Raw genomic sequence first — 27375 nt, 5'->3', positions numbered from 1 at the left:
TTCGAAAACCAATAAGTTTTTAATATTCAGTTCTGCAGAAAGCAACAAGCACCAAGAAAAGCCAAACACGGCTGGTGTACTGATTTGAAGGAAGACGGTGGCTTTTCCCGTGACATCGGAAAATTTTCATCCTCTCTTTATATAGACCAGGACTTTCCCCCTTTCCAAATTCTTCATCCTTTGGTTTATCCATAATTTCGGGCTTGAGAGTGTCCCCTTCTCTGATCTAGCGCTCAGCAGGCTACTAGTAGCTCTCCAATTCTCCAGAGCTGTGAGATAAACTGGGTGACCCACCAACTAGGAGAAGGGGTACCCAGTGCCTCGGGCTTTTCGGTAACTGATGAACTGAAAGAGCACATCATAACTGTAAACTGACTATAACAATCTGTTTATTATACAAAGATCTTCTCGTTCTCCTACCCAGGACCAGAGCTTTTGCTTCCTTCACACCTTGAGAAAGCATGCTCACTCTAGGACAACTGTGTAGGCCAGATAGATAGTATAGGGATGAAAGGATTGCCAAACTGGCACCACCAGAGGGCGCCTGGGGTCAGCCTGTAGCAGGGCGTGAGGTAAGACAGGGTGGGGGCGGGGCCTGGGGCTGAGTTGGTGCCCATTGGAGGCCTTGGGGCGAGGAGGGACCTGGGAAGGAGGGAGGCCCCAGGGGCGAAGAAGGACAGGCGTGTGGGCGGGGCCTAGAGCGGGGGCGGAGCGCAGGGGTGGTGTCGAGTCTGTAGCTGAGAGGCACCGGGAGGTGCTGGAGTTTATAGGTGCTAGGACTCCAGTGCCCGCGATGGAGCTGATGGGGAAAAGCGGCGGTTCCACCTTCCCGCTAGCCACAAAGCCCTCTTGCTTCACTTCCGGCCTCTCTTCCAATTCTAGTGGCCTGGGGTCCTCTGAAGGGCTCACCGCCGCTCATCGGCCTGCGCTCCGACCAGCCACGCGGGCGCCCCACCCTCAGGATGTGTTACCTAGTGCGTGGTCACCGCCGCCGTCACAGGCAGCCTCAACCCCACCCCGGCCTACCTGCAGCCTTTCGGCCTTCCTGCCCCGCACCTGCCCGCACGCTCCCGGGGCCCGCAGGTGCGGAAGACCACGAAATTCCACGCCCCGCGGAGAGAAGAACCACCAGCTCCCTAGACAAGAAAGGGAGGCGCGGTCAGGCAGCGCTCCCGGACAGATGTGGCAGGTGCGTGCGACCCCGGGCTGCAGGGAGCCTCCGACACGAGTCCTCCGAAGGGCGGGCTTCTCTCCAGCGCTCTGGGGAACCCAGTGTCCCCCCAGTGTGGCCAGAGGTGCTGAACCACCCAGTTTAAACTGCCTTTAGAGGAAGGGCTCTTGACCTGTTAATGAGGAGTCCCCCCCCCCGCCCCCGGCTTAGAAAGGCCACCACAGTATAAGTTACCTGAAGACATGAATTGTAGTAGGGGGCTCGATGCTTGTTTCACTTCGCAGGTTTGCTTCAGTTTATTTCCACAGAAGTTAACGTCACTTTATTACAGGTTTGACAGAATCCACAGACCCTCACAGCCAGTAAGACAGTAAGTCCCTGATTTTTGTGCGTCGATGAGATGGAAGAATTTTGGCAGCAGAAAATGTTTCCTGTCAGACCTAAGGCAGAATCACTGTTATACTAACCAAGACAAGACCAAACGTTAATTTTTTTTTTTAATCTATCCAGATTGCCTTTTTAGGCGAGAAAGATGGAGGTTATTCACGGCAGACCCTACTGTTGCAGGGAGCTTGAAGGAGCTGACATTCTGTCAAACACCTTTTACTCTAATGGACTGCACACCCCTTATGAAACAACTATTCGACCAACCGCTTCAGAAGACAGGTAACACAAAAATTAGAGAAATTCAGAAGAAAGATTTCCTCACATTAGTGACGTTATTCTATAGCATACACATCTCTATAGCTCTCCCATTTATCACATGAAAGGGAAGGCAAACTACTACATGGTTAATCTGTTAAAACAGGAAAAGTACTGCATACTATAAAAAGGCAGACATATTCTTCCACTGCATCAGAGAGAGAGAGAGAGAGAGAGAGAGAGAGAGAGAGAGAGGAGAGAAAGGAGAGTTGCTAGGGACTGAACCCTGACCTTGTGCCTGCCAGGCAAACAGTGCCACCAAGTTACACCTCCAACCCTGTTCTAGAACCCTAGAATGGCCCCTTCCTTCACTCGGAGATTGTTTTAAATAGATTATTGTGGTATACACTAATAGCCTGTCTACCAACACCTTCTGCCCAGAAAGAATCCCAGAATTGGTTGCAAACACGATGCTGTGTGAGCCCTGCATCATTTTGTTGTAGCTCTTTGCCTCCTCATGACAGCCATGAGAACAGTGGGAACTGTTATCCTCCTTCACCTATGACATATGTAGGGTTAAGACAAATACTTTGTCAGCTCCCCCCACCCCCATGACTTACTTGAATCACTTTTAGAGGAAGAATAACTGTCTGTTTCTAAGTACCTTGTGTAGTTGTGTTCTTGTCCTGTGTTTTTCTAATTTCACATGGCCAAGTCCCCAATAATTCTTTATAGAAGGGGATAGGTGATAGATGCCTCATCTGGAAAAGTGCTGACCACACAAACCTGGGGATGTGAGTTTCATCCCCAGTACCTACATAAAAAGCATGTGAAGGCAGTGTGAGCCCATCACCCCAGTGTTGGGGAGGCAGAGGTAGGAGCAGCCCTGGAATCCCTGGGGCTCACTAACTAGCTAGTCAGTAAAATCAGTAAATGCCAAGTTCAGTGAGAGACCCACTCTCCAAAAATGGAGAGCAATTGAAGAAGGAATTTAACGTCAACTTCTGGCTTTACACATCTGGATAGAAATACATACACAAACTTTTTTATTAGGGAATTAGACAGAAAGCTACCTTGCCTCAGTTTAAACACTTTCAAAGTAGGGCTAGAAAGATAGTTCGGCTGTGAGAGCACTTGCCATTCTTCCAAAGAACCTGAGTTTGGTTCTCAAGACCTAAGTTTGGCTCCCATCTCCTACATTAACATGGTAGTTTGTAACCACCAGTAACTCCGGTTCCTGAAGATGCAATGGCCTCTCCTGGCCTCCTAGGGCACCTGCACACATATGTGTACCATACATGCAGTCAGGCATGTACACACTCAGAAGACAAAAACCTTCCACAGTGGTACACTGCTTCCACACAGGTAATCCCTTCCACCTTGGACTGTCCCTGGTTGTTGATCATTTTCTTTGGGATGTTTCTAAGAAGACTTTTCTTTCTTGTAACTTCTATCTGCTTGTTTTGGCTCTTCTGTCTGAAACATATGAAATAACAAGTAACCATCCCCAGGCCTGGAGCTCTTCAAGGGTCTCTCTAAGGGTCTGAACCCCAACACTGGTTCTCCAAGACACTCCTCTTATATTTAGTCTCTTGCCATCCTGGTCAGGTTTCATGGATCCGTTTCAATTTATAAACCTGCTCTTTGCAAAAGTTTTTTTTTTTCAGGGCTGGAAAGATGGCTCAGCTTTAAGAACATTTGCTACTCTTACAGAGGACCCGGGTTCAGTCGCTGGCTCACACTCCAGTTGTATGGAGTCTGATGCCCTCTTCCAATGTCTGTGAGCACTAGGCACACATGTGGTGCACATACATGCGGTGCACATACATGCAGGCAAAATATTCTTATTAATAACAAATATGTATACAGATGTTTGACATGATCTGTGCTTTTGAAAACAGAAACATTTGAGAAAATTAAGTGACCATAAGATCAGTTATCCATAGAGTGGGAGAGGCCATTTAAAGCAGTGTCTGAGAACGACGATCCTGGCTTCTCACAGGCAAGCCTTGCTGTCCCTGTTATTTCGAGTGAGGGCTTTCCTGTTGTAGTCTCCAGACAGAATGCCAGGATGACCGTGTGCTCCTAAACCCTTCCTCTCAATTCCTTCATTGGGAGGCGCCAGGCAGCTTAGAGAAGATACTTTCCTTCAGCCTTCTGGATGTTCTGGAAAGTTTCATTAGGATAACAGCAGCATCTCCACATTGTCCTACCTGAGGCTTGCTTCCAAACAAGTTCTGGGTCAATGGCTCTCAACAGAAACCACAGGGTACTCACCAAAGCAAAACAAAACAGCAGAGAACAGAAAGCCCCTGCGTGCCAGGGAATCACTCTCCTTGGTGGTAATGAGAAATCAAAGTCCCCGTGTATGTCAGCGTTCAGAAACTCAGTTTCTAAGCATAGACAAAGGCACGCCCTTAAAAAGTGTGACAGATTTTGAGTTAATTTGGCAATTTTAATGGTTACATACAATCACACCAGCCCAGTTTGTCCTTTACGTAATGGGCAAAGCAGTCAGAGTACATTAATTCACCTATGGATAATCCCAGCAGCTTATCCTTATAATTTGAGCACTTGGGAAGCTAAGACAGTACCATTGAATAAGAACTGTTGTCATGAGTTCAAGGCCAGCCTGGGCTTCCAAGTAAGACTTTGCCTCAAAAAAAAAAAAAAATCACTTGAGAAGCTTTGTGAAAATATACATTCCCAGGCTTAACCTTCATGTATTCTAGAATGCAGAAGAGGGGCACAAGAACCTGAGGAAGACTGAGTGAACTGTAAACAGTAAGAGAGTCAGAAATAGGGTTCTGGCTTACCCAACGATCAAAGAACGATCTAATCTTACACTTCACTTCAATTATCTTATTCACTTGTGTGCTTTAGAGCACTTGCAGTGGGCAGTATTTTATCTCAGTTGTTCTCCTCTGAGAATGTTAATAGGCAACATACCCTTTTGTAATTTTTTTTCTGTTGAAAATTTAGAGACAAGGAACAGTTCGGTGGCAGAGCTCTCGCTCCCAGGCATGAAGCTCTAGTTCAATTCCCAACATATACTCACACCAAGTATCTAAAATAAAAGGAAATATACCGGGCATGGTGGTTCACTCCTGTCAATCCCAGCATCCAGCCCCGACACGGAGAAAGACTGCAGGGGCGGGCAATAGGGGGGTCATGGTTGATTTAGGCATTACCTCTTATTTAATTTTATTTTAATTTTTTTTCAACTTTCCAATGTCACTGTGTTCCCGTACACATGATTGATTAACATTTCCTTCTGGCTTGTCTTCCGGGACAATGCAATTTACTGGGGTCAGATATTGAGAAATTGACTCATTTATGATTCAAATGTAACTTTACAAACTTAAAAATTAAAGCCTAGCTTATCATTAATCACAAGTGTTTAATATTTTCCCTTGTCATGACCCCTAAACCATATGTGTTGATCATCGTCAGAGCTGGGGAGAGGGGAAAGGTTTGACAGCTAGCTATTTGCCAGGTCCCCAGAGGAACTGTCACCAAACTTTCCTAGACTGATTAGTGTAGAGCCTAGGACATGTTCTCTGTATCGAGCCAGACAAAACAGTTCATGCTTTACAGTTTTACCACAGATGCTCAGTTCTCCTGTCGCAGGATGAAGGCAGCCACAGACTAGTCATACATAAATGAAATGCAGGACTCCAGTAAGATACTATTTTCAAAACAGTTAGTAGGCCCATGGGCCACAGCTTAGTAATTGTTTACCTAGCAATTCCATTCAGTTCTATTTGTAAGCTAGTTCTGAGGGTTAATGATCCATTACACTTAGAGGTTACTGTATGTGGGTATGTGTGTGGGTGTGGGTGCTCTAAGCGCTTACTATGCTAACATAGAGACAGAACTACCTGGCAGCTCATGCCTCTCCAAGCTCCACTTCCATATCTCTGACTGCTCCCCTACACTCTCGTAGTGCAGCCCACAGGGCTCAGAAGCCATCAGGAGACCTAAAACCCTAAAGAAGCAAAAGGGATTCTCAGTGCAGTCAAGAGTCTGTCCTGTCTCACAGGTATCAGGAGTTGAGGCAGGCACTGCCACAATGCAGGCTTCGGTGGGGTGCCGACCGGGAATATGGTGGCATGCTTCCTGTTTCCCTTCCCGAAGAACACAGGCCAAAATGTGAGCCTCCTCGCCTCATGAGCAAAGGACATCAGCATTATGGATTTGGTGGAGAGATCTGGCCCAAGTAAGTGAACTTTCCAGCATTCACTCACATAAGGTCTGCACTGACCATTCTCACCTTCACTGTTGGCTCTTTGTCAACATGTCTACTTCTAGGCTCCTCTTATTGCTTATAGAGAGACACAAATAGAAAAGCGAATTCTGTGCTTCCCAATTGTGAAGTCAGCAGAAAGTCTGTAGGATTCGTTTTAAGTTGCTGTCCATTTGAGATATTGAAGTATTGTAATTAAAATTTTTAACTAATTCCCCACGTAGTAAAACCAAATGAGGGCTGAGAGGTGGCTCAGCTGTTAATGAGCACAGGCTGCTCTTCCAGAGAACATGGGTTTGGTTCCTAGTACCCAACCCCATGACAGCTAACTCTAGTTCTGGGAGATCTGCGCCCCCCCCCCCCACACACACACAGTTACAATAACATGTGATACAAAGATACTCATGTAAGCACACACAGCCATACACATAGAACAAAAATTTAAATTAAATGAGATAAAGGGTAGGAGGAGGAGATTAGGTTACAAATGTTTGTGCTTGAGCAAAAGCTAGCCCAGTTTGTACGGACGTTTGGTTTGAGACTTGGCTTTCCAGTTCTTTCGTCAGTTTTTACTACAATATTTGAAGCTATGGGACACTATTTACATATTTTTCGTATGTGTCTAGGGTGGGTTCATGGAGGTCAGAGTACAACATTGAAAGTTGGTTCTCTGCTTCTGCTATATAGGTTCTGGGCATTAGTCGGGCTTGGCAGTGGGCATCCTTACCCACTGAACTCACTGACCCGGTCATATTTTTAAGTAATAGACTGTGAAGTCATTCCTTCAGCAAGGGAATTGAAAACACAAAACTGAAGGACTCTGAGGCTGGTGATGCAGGTATACAATCCAAACTGACTAAGAGGCTAAGGCAGGAGGATCAGGGCAACTCGGTAAAAAAGACCCTGTCTAAAAATGAAACATAAAAGAAAAAAAATCAGGAAATAGCTCAATGTTCCATGGTGAAGAACTTGCCTAACATGCACAGGGCCCTAGGTTTAAAACAATAAAGCATGAGCAGCAAATTAAATTAGATACCACAGTGTTTGCTGAAGGTTATTGTATTTACCCAGAACGGACTCCATAAAACGGTGACACAGTGCCCACCTTCTTTCCTGCCTTATCTAACACCCCCAGTTGCCTGGCTTACTAACAGTCTAGGTAGCTAGTTTCTTGTTATCCTAAGCATGTGAAAGACATAAATTAGGAAAGATAAGCCACAGCTAGAAAATGAAATGTTAATACATGGCCACGTGCAGTCAGTGACCTTCTCTAAGCATCGACAAATCAAAAACAAGACCCCACAGAGAGTAAACGGGAAGATTCAGGCAGGTCACAGACAATAAGGATCTCAAGTTCGAACACTTGTTGGATAGACATTAAAGGCTCCGCTCCCACAGAACCCCTCGGCTGCCACTCTTCCCTGGAGCCTCTGAGGCGTTGCAAATCTGTAGAGCAGAGATCTGGTCCCATGTTTGTTTGATGCTAAAGTCCCAAGTGCGTCCACCCGTTCGATTTATTGATTGACCCACTTATTATCTACTCCATAACTTGAACATAGCAAGCACTGTCTTAGCTACTGGGTTACAACTCTTTGAGGAACACACAGCCATGGTCCCAACATCTGTATGTTAAAGAGGCACAGCATTCTAAAAGAATTAGAGGAATTCACACTGAACGCCAGTGTGTTTAAAAAAAAATAGGGAGAGCCAAAAAGATGAGTGTTAAATATTCAGAAATCCAGTTTGAAAGGAGGAGGTTCGTTGTTCTGACTGGACATGGCCTTAAGACCCTGAGGAGGGAGTACTACTCCCCTTAGAAACATCAGTCTTCCCTGACTCAGACAAGGTATCTGTTTTTCTCGTGCTCCTTGATATCAGAGCCGTTGTTTTAGCATGCTTCTCTTGAAAATATCTCTTCAGACATTCTTTATCTTGTAGCATACTGCAGAAACTGTAGAAATGATTTATGTTCTCCCCAACAAAGACTCTTCTCTTACGGCATTTTGCTTTCTAAAGAGAGCCTTTTATACAAAGTATTTTCCAGGTTTCTGATAGCCAAGCCTGAATTAGTTCATAAAAATATTGCCTTTGAACCCACAGGTCATCTTTCCTAGGTGGGAAGGATATTTCAGTTGGGTTCTCTGCTTCCACAGCCACTACTTGTGGGGATGTGTGCTGGTTATTTTTTGTCAGCTCCATAGACTAGTTCCCCCTGTGAATTAAGGAACTGTTTCTATCCAGTTGGCCTGTGAGCATTTCCTTCACTGATGATTGATGTGGAAGGGCCTAGCCAATGGCAGTATCCTCTAGGTACGTTGTCCTGGGTTGTATAAGAGCCTGGAGAAGCAAGCCAGCAAGCAGCACTCCTCTTCTGTGGGCTCTGCTTCACTTCCTCCCTTTAGGCTCTTGCTTGAATCCCTACCCTGGCTTCTTTTAATGATGGACTAACTAACCTTTAAGATGTAATAAACCCCTTTTCCCCAACTGGTTTTGGTCAGTGTTTATCACAGCAGCAGACAGCAAACTAACACAGGGTAGGCTCCTTCTTCCTTGATAACTCTGTTGATGAGAAGCAGATGCCTGCTCCTTAGGGATATGTCATGGCGACAGTATTTGAAGCAAGGCGATAGAAAAAGCAAGACTTAAGGAAAGGTTAGCTATCAGCAGAGTGATTCTGTCATGCCATGGGAGCCATCATTGCTCTTCCAACTCTTCTGACATGACTATCTGTAAGTAAAACTCTTTAAAGGGATTTTGAACAATACTCACTTCACGCTTCAGAAATTCTAAGTGAACCCAGACATCTCCCAATTCATCCGTTCACAGAAAGAATAAAATCAACATAATGAAAATATGTGGTCTTGTTTTCACTTTCATAAATGCTTTTATTTATGTTTAATCAAGTAGCAAATTTCTGAGTTCTCCATAAAAAATTACTAAATTTTTCACTAAATTACTGTCAAATGATAAAAAGTATTAAATAGACCCATAGTACCATGTGAACTAAAGGATTTGTGAACTTTTTCTTGGTGGTCTTTAACAGTAATGATGGGGTACCTAAAAGTTAATGTGACTACAGGAAGAAAAAGTTAAAATGTGTAAAAGATAAATTCAAAATTTATCACCAGACAAGAACAAAAAAGGAAGGAAGGAAGGAGGGAAGGAAGGAAGGAAAGAAGAAAAGCATATGTCATCAATAGGAGCCAACCAAGAGAGGAAACTTGTGTGTAATTTATGCCAGACTCTAACTTAATGTCTACCAAGAAGGCATTTGGAGCCAAGCGCTTCTTTGTCCCACAGATTGTAAGATGCTTAGCTTCCCTGCTCTTCACCTGTAAACGACCCTTAGCTGTAACAAGTGGGCTAAAGCCACCGCTTCAGGCCCCAGTGCTGTCCCATCCTGTTTACTGAAAACCGACCTTACAACTACCTAAAGTGCTACCTTGTATACATTCTATATAGAAGCTCTATATAGTCATGGCTGTCTTCACCTTCTCGTCCTTTACTGGCTCATGGGTGTGCCGTATTTTTGTAAACATACATTGTTTACTGTGTTGTCTTTTCAGAAAGCTCCCTATTGAACAGTATTACTATTTGACACAGAATAAGAAGAGTGACCTGTATGGAAACGACTCTTTGTAAGTCCTGGGCAGGGGCTGCTTTATGTGACGTCACAGAGTATTAAGTGGAAATGAATTATGTGAGAAATTCAAAAGCCCTTTTATAGAAATAAACCTTTCCTTCATATTAACGACCACCAGCACCAGAAATCAGCACCAAGCAAATGGAACAGGCAATCCATATGTGACTATATGTGGTCTTTACACAAGCCTGTGGAAACTAAGGACTAACGGAGAGCAGGAGGGCAGGGTGGGTCACCTCAGACCTTGCCCCTGCCTTTCTCCTCAGTCCAGTGAGAATCACATGCTTTTAAAGAGTCACCAAACATGCCAAGGGTCCTCAGCACAATTTGAATTTGAGTGTATGATGAGAGGGGTTATTATGATCACCTGATTTTAGATACAGGCTACTTGCTATCTGACCTGCAATTTAAAGTGCTTTCTTCATCATATTAAATTGCTTACATGAATGGTTTCTTGTGTATACTTAAAAACAACTACATTGTTCTCAACTAAAAATAAAATGCCATCTCCTTAATGGAGCCCAGTTCCACGTACAGTGAACGTAACAGCAATTGCAGAGACACTGAATAACAGGGAACCCTTAAGATTTGTTGCAAGAAGCTAATGCAATATAGGACTGAGCCACTAGATGGAGCCAAAATTTGTGTTTGCCCAAGCTTTACCCATTTGAGTTTCATTAACAAAAGAACTCAAACTTGGCAGAGTTTAAAAAAAAAAAAAAAAGTGTCTCTGAACATCTGTTAAATTTTTAATTTTAAAAAACATTTCATCATCTAATTTTTAACCAAGTCTATTTTAGTCATGAATTATAGCAAAATTTGTCATGTAAGAACAATGTTAGACACCAACTCATGTTTTATTTATATAAAGTCAGTGTAGCAACACTAAATCCTTTGGATTCACACACTCGTCACTTCTGCCCCCATGCTTCTGCTTCAGGAACATAGCTGGAAGACAGAAAATTATTGCTTTTTTCAGTTCATACCCACAGAATACAAGTACAGATTAAAAGCATCATGGCTCAAGCGAATCATGCGTTTATAATGCACTATAATAGGATAATACAGTTATATGGTTGACTGCTTTCTTGTGAATATATCCAGCATGGAGGATATCTAAAACAATTAACAGTGTATTCAAATTTTTCTGATTTTATTGCAAAACAGTAACATTCTCATTATTTTCTGCACCTGAAGCCTCTCAGTTTTATGAGCACAGGCCGAAAGTGTCACTGTCAGTGTTTAGCTCTCTCTTCCCGGGCTTGTTTCCAGCTCTTGTGGTGTTATCTCTCGGCCTGTGGGTTCAGAGTAGTAAGTACACCACATTGGAACGAACTGGGTCACAAACCCAGGCCTCTGGGAACTTGGCTGGTTTTGTTCCCTTCCCTCTGGTGATTGTGCAATCTCTGTCTACTCTCATGAGAGACCGGCAGCCACGGGCCAAGGGACAAAGCGTAAGCAGTAGTTATGTATCCTCCCACCAGGCCGCACGAGTCGCTTTAGGACACACCGTTGCATCACACGTGATGTCAGTCAGGCTCTCAGGACTGCCTGGCTACTGCCTGCTTATGACTGCAGAGGTAATAACAGGAACCCTAGCCCCTGAAGTGTCCCTGCAAATAAAACATGCAGAAGGTTTGGTGACCAGGGTCAGGCTGGAATCAATGGGAAAACTGACCAATAGACAACTAAGATATGGAAATACCAATGCCTGTGTCTTACCATTGTGCAAGGCAATAAAAAGTTGCCCACATGTCAGCATGGTTTAAACACAGAATAACCTTCATATTCTTAACATTTTAATAGGAATACAAGTGTTTAAAAGCTCCAACTTAAATTAGGACTTTTCTCTTGTTTTTATTCAAGGTTACCCAAACCACCTAATTCAACAGTAGGGTAAGTATATACTTTATATTTTCCTCCCCACTATAATAAAAAATGATAGCACCACTTATGAGTTAGATGGGTCTGAGTGCAGATGGGACTTGTCTCGAAAGCTGCATTTGAAGTGCTGGAGAACAGTCTGGTGAGGTCCAAGGCAATCATGTTCTTATTTCTCTTCCCTTGTACCCAGTCAGTCTTTCTGAATGCAATTTTATTTTAGCACACTTTTAGGCTTATCTACGATTAGAAGTTTATTTGTGTACCCCTGCTGTCCCTCCTGGGAGCCTCTTAGCATCCACGCCGCATGCTTCTCATAGCAGATGAACCAGCAATGCTGCCCTGTAGTTAATGAGCCCACGATGCAGATCTGATCAGCTGTGTATGCTGTCCTTGTCTGTTCCAGAATCGCACCTAAAGCACCATGTTGCATTTAGGGCAGGTGTCCTTGGGGGCCTCTTGGCTGGGACAGCTCCTTAGACTTGTTTTGATAGTCTCAACAGTTTTGAGGGTTATAGTATACTTATAGAATGACTCCAAATGGAATTTGACTGTTTTTTTTTTTTCTAATGGTAAGATGGGTGCTGTGTTTTGGGGAGGAAGACCATACTTGACTTATTGCTGATGTGACCCTTGGGTGCTAGGCTCAGGGATGCTCACGGGCTTCCTGACTGTGGCTACTCTTTTTGTCCTTCCTTCCCCGTGTGCTCTTGAGAGAGTTGATGTGTGAAGATGGTATCTGGAATTCTGCACTAGCTTCCAAGAGCAAAGCATTGGTATGAACTGCTTAGAGCTGGGATGTAGCTAAGATGGTGGGACCCTTGCCTAGTGTGCCCCAGGCCCTGGTGTGAGTCCTGGCGCATGCCTATAAGCCCAGCATTCTGGAAGAAAAGGCGGAAGATCATGAGGCCAGGGTCGTCCCCAGGTATATAGTGAGTTTGAGGTCAGCCTGGGCTGTGTTAGTTTCTGCCAAAAAATTTTTTCTTTCTGGTGTTCTGCATGGGAATTTTACATACTCTTATATAAAAATTAGGGTTGTTTTTTTAAAAATAATAACCTATTTCAAACTTGTGGGTGTTTGTTTAGGTTTAGGGGCTCGGGAAGGAATCCAGTGCCAGTTCCCTTTGTGCCTTACACTGGCCGTAAGCGGTCTTTGAATCAGTCCCTGTGTTATGTTAACGTTTCCCACAGTGCAGTGGGTTCTGAACAGGGTACTACATTTATCACTTACTCCCTTTCTGGCGTGATGAGATACTTCTGGGCCATCTCGTTCATTTCCTGCCCACTCCAGGGACCTTGAGATACAGAGCTCTTTTTGTTAGAGACTGGCATAAGGAACTGTATTTGAGCAGTAGGTGCTCCTGCCCACTGAGTTCTCCTACACCTATTGGAAGTGTTAACATGTTGAAACTGTGTTCCAGATAAAGCAAAGAGCTAGCTACTCAAAAAACTGTCAGAATCCAGGTCAAGGTTGGGGAAGCAAGGTATTAAAAACAGCTTTTGATGAATTTTTGTTTGAGTGTTTTACAACTCTTCACAAAGAAGGGAGTGAGAAAGGAAAAGCCCTTCTGTTGGGTTCCATTTCTTGGGTTGGTCTTTCTTGAGTCTGATTTCTAAGAGGCAGATTAGAAGCACAGCATTACAGTGTAGGCAGGATTGGTCCCTTTAAAGAGTGGTGAGGGGAATCCTGGCTGGCCCAGGGCCTGCTGGGGTACAGATGTGTCCTCTCAGTTCTGACCCCCATGGCATTCTCAGTGCACACCTCCCTGTGTCCAAGTTCGACTTTCTTTTAACCAAATAGCCCTCAAATTAGGAGCCCAGCCCACTTCAGTATGACCCCTCTCTTACCCAATTACATGCACACTGACCCTATTTCCAAATTAGTTTATAATAGAAGGCTTTGGGGTAGCATTTCAACACACAGATTTTTGAGAAGGAACAATTCAGCCTGTAATACAGGTCTTGTTTTCTTGAATTCTAATTATAAACAACCATTCTCTATTCTGTGGCGCTTGCCATCTCAAATTTCTCTCGTTCTTACGGCTCCTGTGCTTTCCCTTAGTCTGGGCCAGTTCTCCCAGCAATAGCACACTCAGATCCCGCTGCCTCTCAGACAGTTTATTCCACAGTGTTGTTCTCGTAGGTTTAATGTCACGAGAGAGAGAGAGAGAGAGAGAGAGAGAGAGAGAGAGAGAGAGAGAGAGAGAGAGTGAGTGTTGTTAATTGATCAAAGGAACAAGTGGCCTGGGTTGGAATTCCTGTCCAAGACATTGGATTACTAGGTCAGATACTCAAAATGGTTCTGTAATAATAAATTACATAGATCTCCTTAAAACATGAAATGGTAGTTAAAAGCAACAAAAAACAATCTATCTTCCTACAAACTATAAAATTAATACATTGTCTATTTTATAATAGCCATTTAGGAAAACTACTCACTAATAATAATTATGGTATTATTTTCAAATTAAATTAGTTTTGATTTATCTAGAAAAATTAGGATTTCCTTGTTTTGGTAGTTTCTAAAGAATGCTATCTCTATGAGTATAGGAAAAGTGGTCTGGGCCATCTCCACAGCGATTAGAACAGCATGTGCCACAGCCAAGGAGCCCAGTAAATATTTGATGGGTTTTTTTATTGTATTTCTTTGTCTGTTTTTATTTACTCAATGAATCTTAGAGAAATCTGCTCATCATATCCAATTGAACATCCCTATCATACGCACATAAGCCGTGGCGCCATGTTTCCGGCCTTTACATCACCTAAGGACCTCTACACCGGTGTTAAAGCTCGCACCCAGCAGCCTTTTCCTCCTACATTGCCAACCAAGACCTATGATTCAACAATTCTCAAGACAAGAGGTAAAATGTGACGAAATCAAAACTGTATGACTTCCTATCATTGGCAAGAATTCTGTAGTAAAAGAGGCAAGGAGATCAGTGGATGTAGTGACCTCACACCAGTAGGTTAGGAAAGATGCCCAGCTTACCTGCAGTCAGCTGAGGGCCCCAGACTACATCAGCCTCTGCAGACACTCATGACCGCACTGCAAGCTCAGCCTCTGTGGTAGAAACAGGATCTCTCTTCCTGGTCTTACTGCACCCGTAGGTCTGGTTAACTAAAAGACCATGCAGATCTCTTCAGAATAGCTGCTTTTGTTTCCATTTTCAGGGAACCCTTACAGATATGAACTACTTGATCTTCCCACGGATTCAAAGAAAAAGGCATTGACTTGGCCAGGTCAGAGTGTATATTATGATGTAAGTACCTTTCCAAATGTGTGTTTAAGGGGAAATTAATATAGTTTTACCTAATACATTTATAAAATACACAAGATAGTGCTGGGGAGATACTCAGTGGGTAAAGTATTTGCTGTGTACGTGTGAAGACCTGAGCTCTGATCTCTAGTACCTACCGGCTGAGATGCCGGGTGAGCTTAGCCAGCTGGTCTAGCTGAGTCAGTAGAGACTGTTTAAGGATTAGAATATGGAGAATGATAGAGAAGGTCCAGTGTTAACCTATGGCATGTACACACCCCTTAACAAGCACATGCCCACCCTACCCCACCCACATACCTGTGTTACACAATGCATGCATCAGACACATAAAAGTTCACATGGGGGACCGATTATTTTATATCTAGATGAAAAATGTGCCATTTTAACTTTCACATTTTCTTACTTTCTTAATGATTTCATATACTTGTGATAGTTGTGGGACATCTCAGGTCATAAGCCAAAAACGGTTATGTGTCCTTCCTTCAAACTGCACTTGGGACAGACTGCATTCCCACCCTCTGTATTCTCTAACTCCACCCTTGGGATTCATCATAAATTAAGTACTTCAAGTGGTTCCACCTATGATAGAAGAAATGGAAGGTTTGCTTTAGAAAGATTCATCAGCTATCTTCATTCCAGTCATTAGTAATGCCTTTGTATCACAGTCTAAGCGGAAACATAGTGTGTTAAATTGCTGCACACAATCATTTAAATCTTACAATACGTTTCTAAGATTCCTATCGCCAAGCTCATTTTCTAGATGGGGACACAGACTCAAGGTTTGTGACTATGCAGTGATTACAGAGTTCAGGTTTGTGAGGCTTGTCTCTGCCCTTCACCCCTGTACCAGAACTCCACATGGATAAAACGGGGGCATTTTCCAGTGTGAGGGAATGTATCTGGGCGTTTTCCAGTGTGAGGGAATATATCTGGGCGTTTTCCAGTGTGAGGGAATATATCTGGGCGTTTTCCAGCACGAGGGAATGTATCTGGGCATTTTCCAGCATGAGGGAATATATCTGGGCATTTTCCAGTGTGAGGGAATATATCTGGGCGTTTTCCAGTGTGAGGGAATATATCTGGGCATTTTCCAGTGTGAGGGAATATATCTGGGCATGTGAAAACAACAATAGCCAGCACTTATTGGCCAAGTGGTTTCTAAGAGGCAGAGCCAGGTTCACCCAATGGCAGCTCCCTACACTGAGACTTTGTGAGCTAGGAAAGCAGCTCACTGTTGATACTATAAGGTTGGAAACACCTGACCTCTACTGAAAAACCCCTGTGGCAGGCAACATGTGGACACTGCAGTAACATACAGTTGTCCATACCATAAACAACTCCCATTTGTGATTTGAAGTATGTCTGAATCCTTGACACAACCATTTTAACTGGACCTCACTTTTTACATCCCTTAAAAATTAGTTGTTTAAAAATAAGCTATTATTTTAAAATAAAAACATCACAGGACCTCTGATTCTTTCAGGCACAAATCTATTCTGTAAGTGACATAAATGTGAGAGCTATCCTGGTGAGCACCCCACTACTTCATGTTCTAATAGTCCCTGCTGTGTGCTCTCTTCCTGTCACTCCCCTTTGGTTATGAAGGCCAGTGACATAGAGGGTCTGGAAGGCCTCTGCTAGCCTTACTTCTCCCCTCAGCTGCTCTTTCCTCAGTAGATTCCTGCCCTGAGAAACCCTCTTCCACAGCCTTTCTGCCTGTCCAAAATTTTCTCATTTTCTGGGGCTCAGCGCCACAAATTGTTTCTATTGAAACATAGTTGGGATCCAAGTCATGAGTCCCTTGTTCTGGTTAATAGCTGTCCTTAGTTGGTATCTCCTGTCTCAGTGATATGGGAGACATATTGTTTCTTTTCGAACTTTGATTAACTATGATTTCAGGAAAGCACGAAACGTTTGGGAATAATATAAAAACTGGGACGTGCTGGGTAAGCTATTGCTTTAGTCCAGCTGGGGTTCTCTCTGCTGAGCCCGACTATACGCTATAGCCAATAACTTTCCACACTGGCTCTACAGCTCACCAACTACAACTCCTTTGAGAACAGGGAATATCGTATTTTTCCCTTCCACAGTGTCTGGGGGGTGTTGTTAGGTATTTGCTTGTTATAACAGGATTCCATGTAGCCCAGACTGGTATTGTACTCTGCCTGTAGTCAAGAATGACCTGGAACATGATCCTCCCGCCTGCCTCCCACATGCTAGAACCCCAGGCGTGTGCCGCTGCACTGGTTTCTGCAGTGCTGGGGATGGAACCCAGGGCACTATTCATGCCAGGCACTCACACTACCAACCGAACTACAGCCCAGACTCTCCCATATTTGCTTTATACAACTACTTACCACTGGTTTTACTCTTTCTCATGTCTCTCATGTTTAATTTCTTTTGTGGTCTGTTCTAATTATTTTTAACTTTTTGATCATTTTTCAAACCATCCCTAACCTTAATAAATTTTGCCCTCCACTAGGTGGGTGTACATCCTGGTTCATCTTCTTTTATTTTTGGTTTTGTGTGTATGAGTGCTTGCTTATGTATGCAGTGTTAGGTCTGGTGCCTATGGAGGTCAGAAAAATGCACTGTACCCTGGAACTGCAGTACAGATGGCCGTGAGCCCCTTGTGGGCTCTGGGAACCAAACCCGGTCCTCTGCAAGAGCTGCTGGTAATCACAACCTTCACTTTCTGTGAACTCTGAGAGTACCCTGAACTTTTCCTCTCCCATTTCCCTCCTCTTGCTACTCGAATGGGAGAGTTTATAGAAACCCCTGATTTTTGGTTTTTCAAGACAAGGTTTCTCTGTGTAGCTCTGCTGTCCTAAAACTCACTCTGTAGACCAGGCTGGCCTCATACTCACAGAGATCCACCTGCCTCTGCTTCCTAAGTGCCAAGATTAAAAAAGGTGCTCACCCAAGCAGTGTTGGTATATACATAAACATATACATATATACATACATATACATATACAAATACACACACACACACACACACACACACACACACACACACACACACACACACGGAGTCAGAGAACAACTACTCCTGGTGTCGTTCTCTCCTTCCAAGAGTTCTGAAATGAAACTCAGGCTGTTAGGCTTCATGGCAAGCATTTCTACCTACTAAACCACCTCACTGCCCTGCAGCTTAGTTCTAACAGAATCCTTTGAATGCCGTCTTATCCGCATCCCCTCTGACATATGTGTGAAGCTCATACTATGAGGATCACTGAGCTCCAGACCCTCATTCCCACCCACAGCCCACAGTACTATGTTTTACCTGACCCCCTGTTCCCCGCAGTCACTGCTCAGTCCTCGCTGTTCTAACCAGATCTTCTCTGTATTTGATTATTCTGTGCTATGTGGATTAGCCTAAATCCCTTTCTCCCTTTTATTTGTCAAGAACAGAGAGCACTTAGTGTTGGGTTTGTGATATAAAGTCTCTTTAAAGTGAAATGTACTTTGTAACCATCTTTTGAGTAAAATGACATAGGATCCCAGAAGGAGGCACCATATAATTTCCTAACTTTGAGCTTAATTTGAACAATTTTCAGAGCCTCTCCAAGCCTATTTATTAATTTAATGTTCACTGCAAAATGGCTTTCCTTCAACCCAAGCATGTGTACAGAACCTTGGCTTCCATTGAAAGAGAGCTGGCTTATTTCACCATATGAAAGCAGGAATAACCTCCTTTCTCTTTCCTGTTGATGCTCACCAACCTCCAGAGCCTCACTGCTGGGACAGCTGTCACTCCAGTACAGCACCTGGCTATAAAAAAATTAGAGTGAGCTCCCAAGCAAACCTTTTAAACTCCCTCTCCATGCTGCTTCCCACCCACACATCCCACATACCCCTCATCCCCTACCCCACCCCCACTCAGTCCCAGCCACATGGAGGGCATTCAGAAAATGAAACCCCTCATTCTCGCTGATCCTCAACGCTCTTCCATACCCCTGAACACTCTCTTCCCTCTGGTCCTCTCTTCCAATGTCCTAACTAGACACAGAGAAATCTGCCACTTTATTTGTTCTCGTTTGTGTCTTTTTTCATTCCATAGGGAAATGATCGAAGTTCACAATCATAACTTATTAATGTGATTCACTGTAATTAAGTGAAGTAGGATCCAGTAGAAAGTGTCTGACAATGCTAAGATCCTTGTAGAGGGGGCATCTGTCTGCAATAGGCTTTCTCTTAATCCCCTTTTCAGCCCAAATAAGCACCAACATACAAAATTAAAGCACAACCAAAAGAAAATGTTGTAAAATTTCACTTACAATGTCACCACTATATGACTTACTAATGTTTTAATGGAGGTTGACAGTTTTGGTGCCTAGTATAGAGCCCTCAGAACTTTGCACATAATTCTATATTTAGTACTGACTCAATAAGTGTTTATTAAAGATTATTGAGCTGTGGATGGGGAGATAGCTAAGAGGGTAAGAGCAATTTGCTGCACAAACATGAGGACCTGAGTTCACATCCCAGCACTCAGGTAAAAAGCCAGCTGTAGTCCGTGCAAACCGCAAGCTGTGCAGAGAGGGGCAGAGAGGGGTTTGCTAAGGCTCTAGCTGCTGCTCTAGTTCCAAGCTCAGTGAGAGACCCGGTCTCAAGGGTAACATATAGGACAGCGCGCGCGCGCACACACACACACACACACACACACACACACACACACACAAGATATATATTTCATGGGCTCTGCAGAAAATATATCATCCTTCTTATAAACTGGAGTATCTGCACAGTCCTGAGCTGGACATACCCCTCCCCAATGAACCCCTGTCATGATTGCTGTCAACTCCCCTCTCACTAGCCCCTAAGGAAAGCATCATCGTAACAGCACCCCACTCATAATGTTTCCTGATTGGTCAACAACTCCTTGCCAGAACACTCACATTTCCTATTTAATTTATTGTGTCCTAGACTACATTCCAGTGGGTGATTATTAATTCAACCAGGATAAAGTCCATTAGCCTAGCCTCTTAGGACAATGTTTGAAGAAGGTCCATGGTTTGGGTGTGTTTTGTTTTGTTTTGTTTTCAAATAAGCTAGCTCTAGAGATAATGCAAAAGATACAGAAAGAAAGAGGGCTTAGTGCTCTTGTTGAGGAGCCTGGTTTGTTTCCCAGCATCCACAACTTCCTGTAACTCCAGTCCCAAGTGACCCAACACCTTCTTCTGGCTTTTGTGGGTTCCTGCACACAGGTGGTATACATAAACTCACACAAGCGTGTGTGTGTGTGTGTGTGTGTGTGTGTGTGTGTGTGTGTACACAAATGAAATTTATTACATAATTCTTTTTAAAGGGGATCCTTTCTTTACCCCTGAGTAAGCAAGCGATAGATTGATTAACAGCATATAGAGGTAGTTACTTAATATTTCCTGACGCAAACTCAAGTGCCTTATGTAAACGAGTTCTATACCTAAGATGAGAGTTACTTTAACATTACAAGAATGCTAGCAACGATCTCACCCTAGGCTCAGAACTTTCCATAGTTATTCCCTGCCCTTCCTGTGGCTGTGCTCATCCCTAGAGAGCTTGGACTTCATGGAGTAAGGAGGCTGTGTCTGTGTGCAACACGTGTTCCTGTCTCCCACCCCACACCAGTCTAGAGTCTCTTCTTTGTGTCCATCCTTAAGGGTTATCAGTATACAGTATACCCCCAACCAGTATACAGCTCTAGGCCCACAGGGTAACCGGAGGTGGCTAGTGTCCAGAATGGGGATGCTGAGAACGAGCAGGCAGAAGAGAGCACTAGGAGGACCTGAGGCTAAGTGCAGCACCTGGCCCTTCCTGAACTGCCATGTCTTGGTGCAAAACTTGTAACAGACTAAGAAGTCTGAATTTAGAACTATTCTCTGGATTGTTAAATGTCATGTCAAAGTAGATAACAGTTTGTTGATTTTGGCTAACTGTTTAGACAAATGGAAGGTTTCTATTTATAGTTTAGCCCTTATGCCCTGCAAACATGAAAGGCGGGCTTGGATTTCAGACAACAAATGGCACCATATCCCATACTGCGCACCTCCAGCCTACCTCTGCTGCTGCAGCTTTTGTCCCCATCTCTCCGCCTAGTTGCTGTGGTGGGGCATAACATGACCTTTCTCACCTGTTCCTGGCCTCACTTCTCAATTCAACTAGAATCAGTCTCTTTCTTCAGTAAACTTCCAAGTAGTTTTGTCCAACCTTCTTAAAAACCGCTGTGGGAAGTCAGCTGCTTCCCCCTGCATGACTGTACTCGCCAGTGTACTCCTGGAACGTTTGCTTCCGATGATCCTTGTCCTCTGCCACAGGTCTGCACATCCAGGCCCCAGCTAAACAGCCACAAAATGCATCCAGGCATGTGACATGCACAACTCTAGAAAATACTAAGTAAAGATGCTGCTGTACATAAAGAATGACCATTATATTTGAATTTGCGTGAGTTAAGGCTTCATCAGCTGTAGCCAACATCATGCAGTTTCCTTTCAGGGACAGAAGACAAAGCAGCAGCCATTTTTGGCTAAAACCAGCCAGCAGTACACAGAACCCTCAGGACGGCTAATGAAACTGTACTAGCAATAAACTATCCAGGGACAAACTCCAACCTAGGTTCTCAGAGACTTTTAGAAGAGATGTTAGCATCTCTGTGATAAAATGTGGTTATAGTTACAGCCACCAGGCCTGGCTTGAACATTGTAATTAATGAAGAAAATGACCTCAACTGCTGCTTGCTGGACAGTGAAGCAGTCCTTACTCAGGTAGATACACTTGTAACAGCAATCTTTATGTTCCTATTCTAGTTTCCTAAATGTGTTGAGAAAAACAAGCCAGTATTCTACCCCAAGCCTCCTAAAACCTTTGCTCCTAACTCATCTGTGACTCCGTGGGATACTATGACCTCTGCAAAGGATGCCAATATACAGAGAAATCTTGAGCGTTCTCACTGGCTCACTTCATACACTCATGATTTTACAGGTATGAGTTCACAGCAGTACAAATAATGGAAACAGAAGGGGAACACTCAGCAAATGCTGTCTGCCGCAAGCTTCTGTTTCCTGACGTTCTTCCATGCTCTCAGCAAATCAGTGGGAGAGCTCAGTTTCTTAAGTGGGTGACTGGGAGGTAGGGCTGGCTTACATTTTATTGGTTCTAATTTATACGATAAAGTGGGCAGGTTTTCCTATTTACAGAGTAATTTAATTATCATTTTTCACTTATCTCTACCAAAATAATAAGACAATGTTTCCATTAAGGTCTAGGTCCTATGAGCCCCCTTGAGCTGGATGATTACCGTGAGAAGGAGCTAGCAGAACTAACTGGACAGATAGGATTTGACCCACAGCCTGTAAGTAATTGCAGTCAACTCTCAGTTATTTGGGGGAGATTATCCAGGTATCGTCTCCTTGCTCTTCCCATGTTTTGTGTCTTGTGCATTGGTGGCCACCTAAGCAAAAGGACAACTTAGTGGGTTTTCAAAGATAATTGAATTTACTGGAACTGATTCAGATATCCTTGCCACTATTTGGAAAAAGAAAACTTTTTCACAGTATTATTCGTTAAACATATTTTCTGTCATGCTACTGTTGATAAAATAATTCACAAAAGAATTTGCTTACAACTTAGCTAGTAACTTCATGATTTCTTTTCAATTCTGGATCTCTGCAAACTTGTGTATCTTACCATTACCATTACTTTTGAAAAAATGACTGACTTCTTCCTAATAATCACAATAATTGAGAGTTGGCTGAATTACAATCAAAAGCCAATTAAGTTTTTTGCCTATATCAATGGACAATTGATTATATAAATGGCTTGAAAGAAATTATCAAGCCCTGTAATAAACTATTTAATCTGTTAGACCAATTATATAAAGAATGTGAAATGACCTAATATTCATGTGTTGGTTTACTGAAAGCCTAAATTATATTCTCTATAAATATAAATTTTGAAAACGTAATTTTCAAAGCTATAAATTGTGGAAATATATATAACTATAAGCATACAAAATATGGATAATTTTAAGATCACAACAAGCACTTTAATGTTATATTAGCTTCAGCATTGTTAAGCGGATTCCAAATCAAAAACCTGGATTGGGTCCAGAAACTGCCCTTCATCAGTCACCAAGGACCTTTTGATTGTTTTGATTCTGTACTTGCAATGGGCACTCTCTGTTGGATTAGTTATATGCTTCGACACTGATGTGTGCTCAGTATGCATGCCTAAGTTCAGGAGAGCATGTGTTACTGAAGATAAAAGTCCCTGTGAAGCTTTGTAAAGCATGAGATGCAAGTCCTGAACTAGAGATGTTCAGTTGGTAGTGTGCTACCTTAGCAGGCATGACATCCTGGTTTGATTGCTCAGCACTTCGTAAACCAGGCATGGTGGGGCACAGCTATGATTCCTGCACTTGAAACTTGGAAGTAATTGGTTCAAGAGTTAAAGGTCATCCTTAGCTGCATATCAAGTTCAAAGCCAGCCTGTGATATATCATAAAAAAGGAAGTACTAAAAGCTCTTGCTTACACAGCTGATACTATTACAGTCTGATATCCTATTTTTTTTAATGACAAATTAGTGAAACATGTCAGGAAGCTGGGGTCTTTGCCTCATATTCACCAAAGCTTGATTAGCTAAAGGTTATAACAATTACTGATCAGTATGGAGATTTCTCCAATGAATCACTCAGAAGGATCATTCTCCAGGACGATCCTCCAAAGTCCCTTACTCTTTAAGTCTGTGCTACTGTTGCTATGTTATCACTGCTCATTTTTCCCCAAACATGGGGTGTCATGTAGCCTAGGCTAGCCTCAGACTTTCTGTGTAGCCAAGGATGACTTTGAACTCCCAATCCTGTCTCAATTTCCCTAGTGCTTGGGTTACAGGCTTCTGCCATAAATTGTGCCCAGTTTAATGAAGCACTGCCAACTGAACCCAAGCTTCTGAGTAAATAATATCCTGACGAATAAACTACATCCCTACCCACCCCAAGACACACACTCATAATTATTACCTTCCCTGATGTGGACATATGTATACTTCTTTTTGATGTTTTATTTAGCATATTATAAACATTTTCAAACATGCAGAAATAATTTTCATTTAAGACCTGTCTACTCACCAGCTAGATTCTGCTATCAATGCTTATTCAGTCTTTTGCATAATTACTCCAACCACCCATCAATAATTTTATTATTTTTACACATTTTAAACTATAGAGCTTAGTATATACTTTATCCCTTAAGATTTGACATGCATACCATTTACCAGAGTTAGAATTTTGGCTTTCTGTCCTTCATTCATTGTGAAGTATGCCTTCATTAAAACTGTACAAATTTTAAATGTGCATCTGTCAAAACAAAAGCATACAGCTTTTCATTCAAGCCTCTGCCACAAAATAGAACACATGCCACCTCTTCCTTCTTCCCCTGCAGACATAGCTCCAGCAATGATATCCTGAATGTGCTTCCTATCTTTGGAGTTTCCAAGTTTGACTGAATCCACGCTTTTAAAACATCCCAAAAGCTCAGACAGGGCAGTGGGTATACCTTGGTGGCAGAGCATGTATTCAACATGTGCGAGGCCCTGTGCTCAGTCCCGAAAACTAGTAAACAGACACAGACTCAACATAGTGCTTCTCCAAGCATTTAGCATGGCACCAGCCTTAGCTGCACCCAAAACATTTGTTAAAATGCACGCTCTTTCGTTGGGAAGAGAGCTCACAGTGCAGGAGTTTGTTCCCTCCCAAAATAAGGGATCTCAGACCCCACTGTAGACTTCACAAGTCCTGGTCTTGGAACTAAAGTTAGGAACTCCACTTTCTGCCACCTCTGAGGTGATTGTGATTCAGCTGAGGCCTGTGATGATTTAAATAACTGCATAAGATGGATAGTCAGCACAATCATGGTTTCATAAGGTTTTGTCCAGTGAGTCCCTTTGTATCTTTGAAATTTTGAGAGCTAAGAATTTCCACACTTGAAGAAAAACTTGTCTTTAGCCAAATAAAACCTATATATTTTCCATTTTACCTAAAGCCAGTAAAAGAGAAGTATGTATTTATTTGGGCCCAACTTCATGTCTTCAAATAAGTACAGAAGTATCTTAGTGTGTGCACTTCCCTCACTTCTCCTGTTTACTAAGATAGTGAAAATGAGTATGAGATTAGCCTGCTGGTAGCTACATCGTTATAATATTACATTTATTAATTAGTTTATTTTCCCCCTTTTATTCCACTGGTACAGCAAGAAAAATTCCATCCTTCCTTAAAACCTCCTAGACCTTTGGATGGTAGAATTGCCCGACTTATTCAGAACCAACGACCTCTGGAGGCTACGGTGCAAATACCACCTTCCTGTCCAGACTGTACCCCAAGAGTTTTGTGTGCTTTTCATACATTCATACCCAGTTCTGCAGAAATGATGGCAATGAATGATCACCTCCTGTCTGGACTAACCCATAAAAACCAGAATATTGAAGACAAGATTAAGGAAGAACAACGCTTGTTGTCTACCTATGCACTCCCATCGAGTTATGAATCAAAAGACATGGGTAGTCTTTTTGACCTACACTCCCTTCCAAAGATCACAGACACCAAAAAGTCAGATGATTTGTACTGGAGGCAGCTGGACGTGAAGCCCCTACCCATAGCCCGCTCTAAGTCAAACCATTACATTGATTATGAACCACATAAGTCCACCTACCGTGACCCATATGCTATGTGTCTAAACCCTGTTCGCCTCAGTAAGTCTAATATTCTACAAAACAAAACAGATATGGCTGATCTCACTTTTGACAACTATTTAAGAAAACCAGAGTTTTTGGGCACAGACATAGAAAGCAGTGATGAAACAAGACCTCTCTTGAATTGGATTTCTCGAGCTGGCGTGCCCAAGCATCATACCAACTTTCGAGATTTTAAGAACTCATTTTCAAGGTCCATGGCACATAAACGTTTGCATAACTCCATTCAAGAAGAACAAAAAGACCTCAGAGATAAATTGCAGTGTGGGATGAGACATCAGTTTTATGGCCACAATAGCCATTATTTCTATAATTGAGATATTCCCTTGAAACCCAGCCTCTTGCAAGAAAATAAAATATGTCATAGAGTGCCCTGCATTTGGCTGGATTCTGTTTCTGTATTAAGCCATAATAACATTAATAAGGTTGTGTTTTCAAGAATTTAAGTTAGAATCTGGTCAGGGGGACCAAAATAATGTCCTGACTTCTCAAAACACTTAAGTTTGTCAACAAAGTATCAAAGCCAGAAAAAGTAGTGTTTAATGTCATCTTCAAATTACACTCTGAAGAAGTTTCCCAAAATCATGAAAATCAATGTGTAGACAAAATTCACATCATCATTTTGTGAGAAATGAAAAAGTTGAAAAAAAATCATTCAAATATTGAAGATTTGAGAGACAGCTATAGAATGTATCATGCTTTAATAAAATTAGTGTATCAAGAATCTCTTTCTGTAAATGTTTTCACAAAATAATGGGCAAAAAGGTAAAATTAATCTCTGTGAGTTCAAAGCTAGCCTGGTCTACATAATTGAGTTCTAGGAGAACCCCAGTCTCAAAAAACCAACAAAATGGAATGGGGTAGAATCCAAAGCCTCAGAGCCTCAGTTCACTGAGTGTAGAGTGGCTCTCCAAGCTATACACCTTCAATAAAAGTATGTCGACAAGTCAATGGGAAAGATGAACCCTGAATGTTCTGTGTGTACACATTACATTATAGGATATATGTGTTTGCTTCCCTTTAGCCTTCTAATACCAAACAGCTATTTTATATGGATAAAATTATTTTGTGACGATACAATTTATTAGATTTGCAATTTTGGCAAGAAAATGTGTGGCTTGATGCTAGTCATTCCAGATCCCAACACTTTCATCTTTGAAGTGTTTGCCTAATGTGTAGTTAACTTCCATATGCAAGCCAGCACATCAGTATATCAAGAGATATATATTTAAAAGTTCTTTCATGCTCTGTGTGCTTGTGTGCCCATCACAGCCCCAGTGGAGGGATCAGAGAGCAACCTTAATGAGTCTTCTTCCACTGTGGGTTCCAGGGATCCAGCTCAGGTCATCATGCTTACACGGCAAGTGGTTTTACTCACTGAGGCTTCTTACTGGCCCAAGAAATACATTATAAAAATAATTTACCATGACAAGCTTACTAGCGTGAAAAAGTTAGGAGTTGAGATAAGCTGAGTTGCTTAGAAGAGCCTCAGATGAGACCAAGTATGTGAGTGAAAACAGATCAGCCAAACTACGTGAAAGGAGGTCAGCTAAGCTTCCCAGAAGAGAGCCTACATGAGCCTCCAGCATGACAAGCTACTTCAAAATGTACCGTGAGTCCCCAGCTTTTGTGAACTGTCACCTGAGCTGAGGCAGGCTGGGATGCACCTGTTTGAGTCATTTCTATTCCTGTCCATAACCGTCACCTATAATCCTATAAGTAATGCCAGTAAAACTTACTGGCTCACGTGCATACACAAAATAACATTACATGTTTTGAATTTTTTT

At 42.7% G+C, this 27375-nt stretch overlaps 1 protein-coding gene and 1 long non-coding RNA gene across 5 annotated transcripts in view; one reads left to right on the top strand and one right to left on the bottom strand.

Moving 5' to 3' along the window:
- Positions 1 to 27375, bottom strand: part of LOC102546410 (uncharacterized) — a 35023-nt gene continuing 7648 nt past the window's right edge. The window contains exons 3-4 of one of the 3 annotated variants that reach the window (XR_015685992.1): positions 1406 to 1611; positions 1 to 1136 (exon numbers count right to left, since the gene is read on the bottom strand). This is a non-coding gene — a long non-coding RNA (uncharacterized LOC102546410). Of the gene's footprint in view, positions 1137 to 1405; positions 1612 to 10432; positions 10651 to 14572; positions 14702 to 27375 lie in introns of those variants that run through there. The other 2 variants (XR_015685994.1, XR_015685993.1) reach the window with 2 other exon arrangements.
- Spmip4 (sperm microtubule inner protein 4) lies at positions 734 to 26312 on the top strand. 2 transcript variants are annotated; one of them, NM_001024329.2, is made up of 10 exons: positions 1039 to 1189; positions 1682 to 1837; positions 5856 to 6032; positions 9626 to 9697; positions 11569 to 11598; positions 14263 to 14444; positions 14755 to 14843; positions 21650 to 21824; positions 22103 to 22194; positions 25090 to 25966. In NM_001024329.2, the coding sequence occupies exons 2-10, from the start codon at positions 1704 to 1706 to the stop codon at positions 25903 to 25905; spliced, it is 1767 nt and encodes a 588-aa protein (NP_001019500.1). In that variant the 5' UTR covers positions 1039 to 1189; positions 1682 to 1703; the 3' UTR covers positions 25906 to 25966. The 2 variants fall into 2 exon arrangements, with proteins under 2 accessions (XP_087514852.1, NP_001019500.1); XM_087658726.1 differs by lacking the exon at positions 11569 to 11598 and having other exon boundaries at positions 734 to 1189; positions 9626 to 9714; positions 25090 to 26312.

This window comes from Rattus norvegicus, chromosome 4 (assembly GCF_021556685.1).
Source record: "Rattus norvegicus strain SHRSP/BbbUtx chromosome 4, alternate assembly SHRSP_T2T, whole genome shotgun sequence".
NCBI lineage: Eukaryota > Metazoa > Chordata > Mammalia > Rodentia > Muridae > Rattus > Rattus norvegicus.
This window is presented reverse-complemented; position numbering and strand designations above follow the sequence as displayed.

Coding starts and splice junctions, on each gene's coding strand:
- Spmip4 (NM_001024329.2), top strand. CDS start 1,704: ATGGAGGTTATTCACGGCAGACCCTACTGTTGCAGGGAGCTTGAAGGA. Junction 1,838..5,855: donor CCAACCGCTTCAGAAGACAG/GTAACACAAAAA, acceptor CCTGTCTCACAG/GTATCAGGAGTTGAGGCAGG. Junction 11,599..14,262: donor CCACCTAATTCAACAGTAGG/GTAAGTATATAC, acceptor AATGAATCTTAG/AGAAATCTGCTCATCATATC.